The 12,184-nt window shown below is 34.6% G+C and overlaps 1 protein-coding gene across 1 annotated transcript in view; it reads left to right on the top strand.

Moving 5' to 3' along the window:
• C9 (complement component 9) overlaps window positions 1–11,868 on the top strand; it is a 79,998-nt gene extending 68,130 nt beyond the window's left edge. The window contains exons 10-11 of the mRNA XM_011966214.1: window positions 7,198–7,426; window positions 10,917–11,868. Of these exons, the coding sequence (XP_011821604.1) occupies window positions 7,198–7,426; window positions 10,917–10,951 (264 nt within the window). The 3' untranslated portion in view covers window positions 10,952–11,868. The remainder of the gene's footprint in view (window positions 1–7,197; window positions 7,427–10,916) is intronic.
• Window positions 11,869–12,184: the final 316 nt, after the last annotated feature.

Here is a 12,184-nt window from a genome sequence, read left to right as displayed (position 1 = left end):
ACTCTCTTCTGGCTTGTAGAGTTTCTGCCTAGAGATCTGCTGTTAGTCTGATGGGCTTCCCTTTGTGGGTAACCCGACCTTTCTCTCTGGCTGGCCTTAACATTTTTTCCTTCATTTCAACTTTGGTGAATCTGACAATTATGTGTCTTGGAGTTGCTCTTCTCGAGGAGTATCTTTGTTGTGTTTTCTGTATTTCCTGAATTTGAATGTTGACCTGCCTTGCTAGGTTGGGGAAGTTCTCCTGGATAATATCCTGCAGTGTTTTCCAGCTTGGTTCCATTCTCCCCACGTACACCAATCAGACGTAGATTTGGTCTTTTCACATAGTCCCATATTTCTTGGAGGCTTTGTTCGTTTCTTTTTGCTCTTTTTTCTCTAAACTCTTCTCACTTCATTTCATTCATTTGATCTTCAATCACTGATACGCTTTCTTCCAGTTGATCGAGTCAGTTACTGAAGCTTGTGCATTTGTCATGTAGTTCTCATGTCATGGTTTTCAGCTCTGTCAGATCATTTAAGGACTTCTCTACATTGGTTATTCTAGTTAGCCATTTGTCAAATCTTTTTTCAAGGTTTTTAGCTTCTTTGCGATGGGTTCGAACTTCCTCCTTTAGCTCTGAGAAGTTTGATTGTCTGAAGCTTTCTTCTCTCAACTCGTCAAAGTCATTCTCCATCCAGCTTTGTTTTGTTGTTGGCTAGGAGCTGCGTTCCTTTGGAGGGTGAGAGGTGCTCTGATTTTTAGAATTTTCAGCTTTTCTGCACTGCTGTTTCCCCATCTTTGTGGTTTTATCTACCTTTGGTCTTTGAAGATGGTGACATACAGATGGGGTTTTGGTGTGAATGACCTTTCTGTTTGTTAGTTTTTCTTCTAACAGTCAGGACCCTCAGCTGCAGGTCTGTTGGAGTTTGCTCGTGGTCCACTCCAGACCCCATTTGCCTGGGTATCAGCAGTGGATGCTGCAGAAGAGTGAATATTGCTGAACAGCAAATGTTGCCATCTGATCGTTCCTCTGGAAGCTTCGTCTCAGGGGTGTACCCAGCCATGTGAGGTGTGCATTGTCAGTCTGCCCCTAGTGGGGAATGTCTTCGTTAGGCTACTTGGGGATCAGGGACCTGGTTGAGCAGGCATTTTGTCCATTCTCAGATCTCAAACTCCATGCTGGGAGAACCAATACTCTCTTCAAAGCTGTCAGACAGGGACATTTAAGTCTGCAGAGGTTTCTACTGCCTTTTGTTTTGCTATGTCCTGTCCCCAGAGATGGAGGCTACAAAGGCAGGCAGGCCTCCTTGAGCTGCAGTGGGCTCCAACCAGTTTGAGCTTCCCTGCCACTTTGTTTACCTACTGAAGCCTCAACAATGGTGGGCAACCCTCCCCCAGCCTTGCTGCCACCTTGCAGTTAGATCTCATACTGCTGTGCTAGCAATGAGGGAGGCTCCGTGGGCGTGGGACCCTCTGAGCCAGGCACGGGATATAATCTAGTGTGCCATTTGTTATGACCCTTGGTAAAGCGCAGTATTAGGGTGGGAGTGACCCAGTTTTCCAGGTGTTGTGTGTCACGGTTACCCTTGGCTAGGAAAGGGAATTCCCTTCCCCATTGCACTTCCTGGGTGAGGCGATGCCTCACCCTGCTTTGGCTCTCACTTGGTGTGCTGCACCCGCTGTCTTGCACCCACTGTCCAACATGCCCTAGTGAGATGAACCTGGTACCTCAGTTGGAAATGGAGAAATCACCCATCTTCTGTGTTGCTCATGTTGGGAGCTGGAGGCTGGGGCTGTTCTTATTTGGCCATCTTGGACTAGGTCCACTGTCTTTCTTTAAAAATAAAAACTTTCAATCAACCTTTTGTTTCATTAATCCTTTGTATTTGTTTTCAGTCTCAATTTTGTTTATTTCTGCTCCGATCATTATTATCTCTTTCCTTCTACTACTTTGGGGCTTGGTTTGTTCTTGCTTTTCTAGCTCCTTGAAATGTATCATTAAGGTGTTTATTTGAAAACTTTCTAGATGTTTGAAGTAGACGTTGATTTCTGTAAACTTCCCTCTTACTACTGCCTTTTCTGTGTATCGTCAGTTTTGGTATGTTCTGTTTCTATTTTCACTTATTTCAAGAAATTTAAAACATTTCCTTCTTAATCTCTTAATTGATATAATGGTCATTCAGGAGCATGTTGTTTAATTTCCATGTATTCGTACAGTTTCCAAAGTTTCCCTGATTATTGACTTCTGGTTTTATTCCATGTGGTCTGAGAAGGTATTTAATATAATTTCAATTTACACAATTTTTTTGAGACTTCTTATGTTTTCTAACATATGATTAATCTTGGAAAATGTTCCACGTGCTGATAAAAAGAATGTGTCCTCCACAGCTCTTGGGCAAATGTTCTGTAAATGACTATTAAGTTCATTTGGTCTGTGGTGCAGCTTAAATCCTGTGTTCTTTGTTGATTTTTCTGTTTAGATAATCTCTCCAACACTGACAGTGAAATTTTGAAGTACCCAAATATTATTTTATTGTTTCACTTTAGATCTAATATTTCCTTTATGTATCTGGGTGCTCCAGTGTTGGGTGCATATATATTTAAAATTGTTATATTTTCTTGCTGAATTGATCCCTTTATTATTATATAACATTATCCTTTTTCTCCTTTTTACAGTTTTTGACTTGCAGTCTGCTTTGTCTGATATAAGCCTAGCTACTCTTGCTTGCTTTTCGTTTACCTTTGCATGAAATATCTTTTTCCATCCTTCGCATTCCATCTATGTATGTCTCTACAGGTGAAGTGAGTTTCTTATAGGGAACACATAGTTGGCTATTATTTCTTTTTGTCCATTTATCCTATCTATATCTCCTAAATGGGGTATTTAATTTATTTACCTTCAAGGTTATTATTGATAGGTGAGCACTTATCCCTGTCTTTTTATTGATTGCTTTCTGGTTATTTTGAATATCTTTTGTTTCTTTTTTTCTTCCTAGTTGTTTATTTTTGCAGTTGAATGGCTTTCTGTAGCAATCTGGGCATGTGAGACCCCCTGGGCTTCCAACCACCACAGATGCCTTTCTGCTTCCCCCTGAACTCCAGCACTCTCCCTTTAACATTTCAGTTAAATCTTGTTTATTCATTACATTGTTCCTTTCTTGTCCTGACTATTCTTTTTTATTCAGTATGTTATATGATTCCATTTTATTTCCAGTATTGGCTTATTACTTATGTCTCTTTTAAAAAATATGTTTTACTCTGTTAACATATGATTCACAATGTACATCCTTAATTTATCATAGTCTGCCTTCAAATGATATTATGCTTCCTTATGTGTAGTGTAAAACAAATACAACACTATATTTCCAAATCCTCCCTCCCATTTTTAATGCTATTTTTATCATATGGTATAATGAGTTTATAGTGTATGTATATTTTACATACTTTTAAAAATTTTTACATACACTATAAACTCATACTACAATACAACAATATTTGCTGTAGATAATGTATTGTTAGAACAATTAAAACTAGAAAGGTATATTTTGCCTTCATTTTAGTTATACTCAGAGCTCATGATTACTTTATGTAGGTCCAAATTTCAGTTCTTTGTGGTAATTCTTCTGCCTGAAAAATTTCCTTTGGCATTTCTTTTAGTGCACATCTGCTACTATCAAATTCTCTTGGCTTTTGCATCTCTGAAAAAAAAAATATTTTTTTCAAAGACATTTCATTAGGTATAAAATTCTAGGTTTACAGTTTGTGTGGGGTTTGGTTTTTTTTGTTTGGTAGGTTGTTTTGTCTTTTTGCCTTTCAGTACTTAAAGCTATTACCCCTTTGTCTTCTGGCTTGCATAGTTTTTAGATAAGCAGTATGCTGTAACTCTTATCTTTGACCTTCTGCTTGTAGCATTTCCTTTCATTGTCGTTGCCTTAAATATTTCCTTTTAATCTTTGGTTTTCCACAGTGTGAATGAGATGTGTTTGGATGTTTATTTTTTATTCTGCTTGAAGTTCCCTAAATTTCTGGAGTCTATGATTTGATTATTTAATTACTTTTGAAAAATTCTTGGTCATTATGTCTTCAAATATTTCCTCTGCCACAATCACATTCTCGATCTCTCCCCCTGTCAACCCCTTCTTCTAACCTTTTCACTTTTTTCGAGGATTCCAGTAATGCATGTGCTAGGCTCTTTCATATTGCCCCATACTCTTGGATGCTTATTTCTGGGTTCCCTCCCTTCAACTCTTTCATCTCTTTGTACTTTAATTTGGCTAATTTCTACCAACCTTGTATCAAACTTACTGATTCTTTCTTTTGCTGTGTCAAATCTACTGACAAATTCATCAAAGGTATTTTTCATCTCTTTTACCATGCTTTTTATTTTTTATATTTCCATTTGACTCTTTATAATATTGTTGATTGTATCTAGTAAAGTCAAATTCAGTCTACTTTCAAAATACTCAGTCCTTTTACTAAACTGTTTTTAAGATTTTCTCTGCTGTCTTTTTTTTTTTAAGCAATTTTTCTCTGATAATACCTAGGTGCAAAATAATTTTTAACCTTAGTTTTTATTCATAAGATATATTGTTGTTTTTCACCAGGTCTGGAATATTCTCAGTCATTAGCTTTTCAAATATTGCTTCTTATTTATTCTGTCCTTTGTTCTCCTTCTGGGACTCAAAATACATGGATCTTTTCCCTTCCCACACTATCACTTATGTTTCCTGCCCCCTTTCTGTATATCCCATCTTTTTGTCTCTTCATGCTTTATTGTCAATATTTTCTTCTTACCTATATTGCAATTCATTAAATTGCTTCAGTTTTATCACATTTGCTGTTTAACTAATTCATTAATTTGTGTTCTAATATTTGTTTCTTTTTTTCAAATCTATTTTTAATAACTTCCAGTTCTTTGCTAAAATTTTCAGTCTTGTCTCTTATCTCCCTATTTATGCAAACAGTTGGTTTAAAGTCTGATAATTGTTTAAAGTCTGATAGCACAAACATTGGCAGCCACCATAGCTGTTTCTATTTTCCATTATTACCATTGGTCTCATTCGTGTTGTCTTATTTCCTTGTGTGCCTAGCTATTTTTACTGTGGGCTAAATACTGTACTTAAAATTGTTATAGGAGTAGCCTGATGCCTGGGATAATTTTGTATATTCATATATTCTTCCAAACATATATATTTATGTTTGAAAAGCTTCTAGGATCCCCACTAATGATCCAAGATTATTTTAATCCAAACTGGGCTACAGTTTCTGCCAGAGCTATCTTACTTCCACTTCCCTCTTAATCCCCAAATCAAGGGATAGCATGTCTACCTTGGTTGACCTGAATTCCAATGTTTTCTCCTCAGCCCAGTAATGTGTTCCTCTACCTCCTAGTCCCTCTACTACCTCTTGACACATTTCCTAACTCAGCAAGAGGTAGCCCTGGAATACTGGGCCCAACTCTTGGATTTCCACCTCCTCCCATATCTTAGCTCTGTGATTTTTTATTTTCTTGTTAGTTCTCCAGGGTCTTTTAGCAGTTTTTAAAAAAAAAATGTTTGGTTTTATTTTGTTTAGCTTTTCTCATTGTCTTTAGGGAAAAGATGAGAAAGATGAGTCCACATTATTTAATCTATCAATCCATCGTTACTCTTTTGCAGGAATTTGTGGGTTGTTGTTGTTTTGTTTTGTTTTTTGTTTTTTTTTCTTTTTGGCTCTGGGATCTCTAGATTTTTATTTCTTTTAAGTTTTGTGGTCTCTTGTTTTAAAGTGCTCTGCCACCAAAGTGCCTCTATTTCTAACAGTTTATTCACTCAAACAGCTCTTGCTAGTTACTCAATTGAATTTGCTTAAATTAGTGAACATATAAATTTCCCTATATATGTTATACTATCTCCATTATAAGAACTTTTAAACTTTTTTCTATGATCATCACGCTGCGCAATAGATCTTCTGAACTTACTGCTTCTATCTAACTAAAATTTTGTGTCTTTGGAACAACATCTTCCCAACTTCCTCCTCTTTAAAAACTTCCAAAATTCTTTACTATATGCCTGGAATTGTCTTCTGTCTGCCTTGACACCTTCAAATCTCAGCTCAATATTTATTGACAAAGCTTTCCAAACTTCCTTGATTTCAGTGTAGCAACTGTATATCTTACTGCAGGAATTTGAGTGTGCCAAATAAATAATTTTACTTCATTTTCTTCACATCTAATTTAATTTGATTTTAAGATCCTGTCCCTCCAGGTTGCTAGAAAATTCACCTTTTGTTTATTTGTTGGATGGGGCTCAGGAAATTTTTTCCCTGTTGTCTAAATTGGTACAAGAATCCTGACACTTCTGTCTGGGAAATGGAGATATAATTCACATAAGTCTTTAGTTCCTCGTAGTCACCTTAATAACCTTATTGTTCAGGCTCACATGTTCACTAGAAGTCAAATATTTCCAAGCCCTCCATGCCAGGCTTGCAAATAGAAATCACTGACAAGACTGGATTCCTGATACTTCATATGCAGCTTCTTTAAGGCACCCCACAGGTCCTGTTATCTCCCCAAATAGCTGCTATATATCTAGCTATGGTTTCCTGTTATTTGAGGTATGTACTAACTTCTATCCCCTTTCCATTCTGGATGAATCTCTTTCCTTGGTGACATTCTTCTATATTCTTTCCCCAGCAAAAATTTCTCAATGAATTTAGACTTTTAGAGAGAAAAAAAAAACAAGAAAGAAATAAGAAAAAGGCTGCCTTCAGGGTCATTCTGGACTTGGCATTGGCATTGCACACAACCCTCCTCTTAGGCAAGAGATAGCAAGCATCTGGTTACCTTCTGGAAGAGAAGGAATAAGGCAGCAAAAACAATTCACAAAATAATATGTCAATAAAGTATCAAGCCAGAAGTTTAAGTCCCTCAGTTGTTCATTTTTAAAGCACACATAATACCTGTATTTTTGTAGCACCTATCACAGTTTCTATTTGAAATTTATGCATCATTATTTTATTAATATCAGTGTCCTTAACTCCATAATATGACCTCCTTGATAGCAGGCATCTTGACTAGTTTTGATTATTTAAAAGCTAACATCACATCTGACAATAATATACATTCAATAAGCCTTTGTTGAATTAATGAATCAGTGAATGAATAATTAAGTAAAGTGTATTCTACAAGCTCTCTCAGTTAAAAAGGACCTAAAATTAAATGTTTTGCTTCCTTACAGCTGTCTCCTATATATAATCTGGTTCCAGTGAAAATGAAAAATGCACACCTAAAGAAACAAAACTTGGAAAGAGCCATTGAAGACTATATCAATGAATTTAGTGTAAGAAAATGCCACTCATGCCAAAATGGAGGTACAGCAATTCTAATGGATGGAAAGTGTTTGTGTACCTGCCCATTCAAATTTGAGGGAATTGCCTGTGAAATCAGTAAACAAAAAGTTTCTGAAGGTGAGGACAATTTATTTGATGTGATTAAAGACAAAAATATGTACTTTGGGGTTATTTAATTTGAAAACTAGGTCTTGAATTAATTTGTACTAAATCTCTAGATTATTTATATTAACAGAGGATAAGGATTGAGTGAATAGTGAAAATGGGTAAATCAGCCTTTGTGTGTCATTTAACATATTCTACTTGTATATATTAAAATAGAATTATCAATAAATAAATTATAATTATTGTATTACTCTTTAATTATAAAAATATTCTTATGTAAGGTTTACAGAAATATAACAAGCATCCAGGTATTCACTATCTAGAATTGATGAATGTTAATACATATATGTCATATATACTTTATATAAATGTATATATTATATACTGTGCATATATATGTGTTTATGTGTAAAGACATAGACATATATACTTCAAAACCTTTTTTAGGAAGCAACAATAATGCGTCCAATTAATTACTTTGTACCACATCCCTGCCCCCCCAAAAAAATTCCATTGCCTTTTCTCTCTTCTACTGCTCAGATACAATCATTTTCACTAAGTTTGTATGTATCTTTCCAGTTCATATTTTTGTGCTTGTACTAAATATGTACCAATGAAAAATATGTGATATTGTTTTGTATGTTTTTAAATTTTATATAAATGATATTCACTAGATTTTTATTTTGCACTTTTAACTGTATTGCTGTTTTTAAAAACTGAGATTCTGTATTGTATTTTAAAGTTAATTCTAAGGAAACATATTATTTTACGTTTAAAAAATATTTGTATTATGAATTTAAAGGGTACATGTGAAGGTTTGTTACAAGGATATATTGCATAACGGTAAGCTTTGGGCCTCTGGTGTACCTATCACCCAAATAGTGGACATTGTACCCAATAGGTAATTTTTCAACCCTCATCCCCCTCCCATCCTCGCCATTTTTGGAGTCCCCACTGTCTATTATTTCCTTCTTTATGTCCATACATACCCATTATTTAGCTCCCACTTATAAGCCAGAACATGTGGTATTTGATTTTCTATTTCTGGGTTATTTCACTTAGGGTAATGACCTCCCACTCCATCCATGTTGCTCCAAAAGACATGATTTCATTCTCTTTTATGGATGAATAATATTCTGTGGTGCATATGTACCACATTTTCTCTATCCAATCATCCATTGATGGACATGAAAGTTGATTCCATGACTTTGCTATTTGCGGCAGTAAACATATGTGTGCAGGTGTCTTTTTCATATAAAGATTTGTTTTCCTCTGGGTAGATACCCAGTAGTGGGACTGTTGAGTTGAGTGGTAGTCCTATTTTTAATTTTTTGAGAAATCATCTCTATTCTCTTACCGTATACAAAAATTAACTTGAGATAGATTAAAGACTTACATGTAAGATCTGAAACTATAAAAATCCTAGAGGAAAATCTAGGAAAAACTCTTCTGGACATTGGTCTACACAAATAATTTATAACTAAGACCTCAAAAGCAAATGCAATAAAAACAATAATAGACAAATAGGATTCAATTAAACTATTTTACTTCTTACAAGTAAACATGACTTTAGCCATGTTTCTAATACTAAGAGTTTATGCTTAGTCTTTCATTCAGGTAAAATTATTCAGACTCCTAATAGATAAGTGAGATCTTAGTCCAAGTGTTAATATCACAAGATTAGCTAGTGAGATTAACTTTCTATGGCAATCATTGTTTGAACAAATACAATTTTCTGCAACAAAATTCCAAAACAATTATGTAGCTTCCTAAAGCAAAGATTCACAGCCTCATTTATCATTCAACTATACTTTCATCTCTTGCAATACAAATTTTTAATATTTTAAGAATTGTTTACACTTCTTAGCAAATGGCTTAGAAACTCGATGTGGTGACAAAATATGTAAGTTAGAATTTTTTTTAAATTTTAGAATAATTGACTTATAAATGTATGCTAACTCTGTCTCTCATTTGTCTAAAGTCTCAATCTAGTATTTGCATTGCAAAGAAACATTCTTACTCTCCAAAAATTTATACTACTTGGTACTTGGAACTTCTATTTTCTACCTATTTCTCTTTATGTAGAATATTCTGCTGATTTCTCTGTGATTTCTTTAGTTCTATCTTCTAATTTTCCAATTCTTTTATTCAACTATGTATAGTCTATCCATTTGCTGACCTATTGAGATTATTTTAAAATTATTTTTCTAAAATTTTGATTTGGTTATTTTTCAATTTTCTTTTGTCTTGTTTTTTCTCTTGTCTAGTTTACTGGATTATTTTCCTACCTTTATGTCTTTCAACGTGTTAAATATATCTTCATGGAATTCTTTCAAATTGTTCCAGTATATATAGTTTCTGCAGTGCAATTCTCTGCTAAATCTACCAATTCATTCTCATGGCACATTATTCATTCTTCAGTACTTAGTGATTTTTTATTACAGGTTTAGTTTTTGATGGGAATTATTTCCTGTGGAAACCCTATCTTCCCCGGATAATGAATGTATTCCTAGGGTTAGTTTGTTTCTTAGGAGGTTCCATCATTTTCATCAGTCTTACACTAGATTTTTATGTAAATTTCTTGGTTCAGGTCCCATATGTTGTATTTCATAGATAATGAATATCAAGGTCCCTTCCCCAATATATAAAATTATCTTAGATCACTAGGCATTGTTTGGTTGATGTTTCAAACCTGACCCAGGATGGCCCACCAGCTTCTCGCTGAGACATTAGACATTTTCTTGCTGAATTTTTCCTTAAGGTAGATCTTCCAAGCATCCATTTTGACATAGAATGTTCTAGTTTCCAATTTATACTAGCCTACTCCCATGATGAGATTGAAAACCGTAATACATCATCTTTCTTTTTCTATACCATTTACTTAGCCTGGAATTCTTCCAACTTTCTCTCCCTCAACTAACTGAACCTCCTTCTCGCTTATTCCTTGTGTGTGTTTCTACTTCTAGACCAATGGTTCTCAACCAGGTTGGTCATTGGATTCATCTGGTTCACTTCCTTAAAGGACAAAAAAAAAGAAACAAAATAAAACGGATGTTTATCCTAAGCCAATTAAACAAAAGTAGCTATGGCAGATCCTACCTGGGCATGGGTTTTTTGTTTTCTGAATTTTAAAAAAAATCTACTGGTTATTCTAATCTTTAGCCAGGGTTAAAAACCTCTACTCTGAACCCAGGCCAATTTGCATATCTTTGATGAAACCTTTTCCAATTTCTCCAGGAATCAGTTCTCTATCTATGCTCCCTGAGAACTTTCCCTCTGTTTTTCCAGCACTAATCACATTGACTCTCTGTATACAAGATAAATAGCCCTTTCTAGTATAAGAATGTGCCTTATCCCTTAAACCACATTCTATTCCCAGCACCTAGACAGTATGGCACAATGCGGTGAAACAGGATAAGAAGGTGAAAAAGTGGATGGGTTGATGGACCCAAAGTAAAATCCTATTGATGATTAAGATTTGATACTCGTTTGTTTTCTCTAGGATTGCCAGCTCTAGACTTCCCCCGTGAAAAATAGAACTGTTGGCTTCTCTGAGCTCCAGTGGAAGAAAAGAACACTAGGACCTCCAGATCCTATCCCTGAAGATAATCTTAGCTGCCAAATAAATAGCAACATGCTTCATGAAAATCCTACCAACTTCTGAAGTCTCCTCTCTTAGGTCTATAATTATTTTTTAATTTTTCTTTCTTAAACTCCTATGATGTTTCCATTTTTTATTCCCCAATGAGGAGTCAACAGTGAAATATGCCAGAACTGCTTTCTCCCACAGACAATGCCAATCTCTTCTAAAAAAAACAAAATTAAATTAAAACAGAATGTTGGTTTAAAAACTTCAAAGTAATTGTCAAATTGCTTTGTACGGTTAACATATTCTGCCAAGTCCATGACCACACGTCTGTACCATGCAATTTAACTCTTATTTACATTGTTATGTTTGGTTTGGTTATTTGCTTAGGTGTGCATGCATTCATTCAGCAAATACTGAACACCAGCCACCTGCACAGCAGTTGCTTTTACTAGGCTTAACTCTACCATTTAAATCTATGTATCCAAGGGGGAAAATGTGTTATATTTGTAACCAAAAACTACTAGTTTACCAACGGCTGGAAGGGTAGTGGGGAAGGGAGATAAAGAGGAGATGATTAATACAAAAATCCAGTTAGATGAAAGGATTAATATATACAGTGTTCAGCAACACAATAGAGTGACTATAAACTATTAGCTTAAATTATGTGAAATTGCCTCTATTTGATCTTATTTTACAAGAAAAAAACATCAATTTTATATAGTCCAACTTAATACCTAGGCTTATGAGTTGTATAAGGTAACGTTACCTACCTGAGAAGCTGATTAACATTGGCTGTACAATCTTATCCATTAGAGAACATGATACTTAGAGTCTGAGACCTTTTGAAAAGGTCTGAAAACTCTTTTAAAAAGAGGAAAGAAAGAAAGAAATGAGGAAAAACATATCAAAATTAAAAAATGCAAAATCAAATTTAATAAATGCTTAGACATCAGCATGTGTCATGTTAACTTTATTGTTACTATTAATACACATTTCACACATTTATAAATAAATTATGTTACTTTTTCTCACTTGGCAGAAATTCTCAAGAATGCATTTGATTGCTGGGAGATAACAGTAACTAAATTACCTACATGCAAATAATAATAAATAAAGCAAAGTTTTAAAAAATAATTTTCAAAATTATTTTTAAATAGCAAATAAAAAGATTACTGGATATG

This window comes from Mandrillus leucophaeus, unplaced genomic scaffold (genome assembly GCF_000951045.1).
Source record: "Mandrillus leucophaeus isolate KB7577 unplaced genomic scaffold, Mleu.le_1.0 Scaffold119, whole genome shotgun sequence".
Lineage (NCBI taxonomy): Eukaryota > Metazoa > Chordata > Mammalia > Primates > Cercopithecidae > Mandrillus > Mandrillus leucophaeus.
The sequence above is the reverse complement of the archived record's forward strand: the minus strand, read 5'-3'. Positions and strand labels throughout refer to the sequence as shown.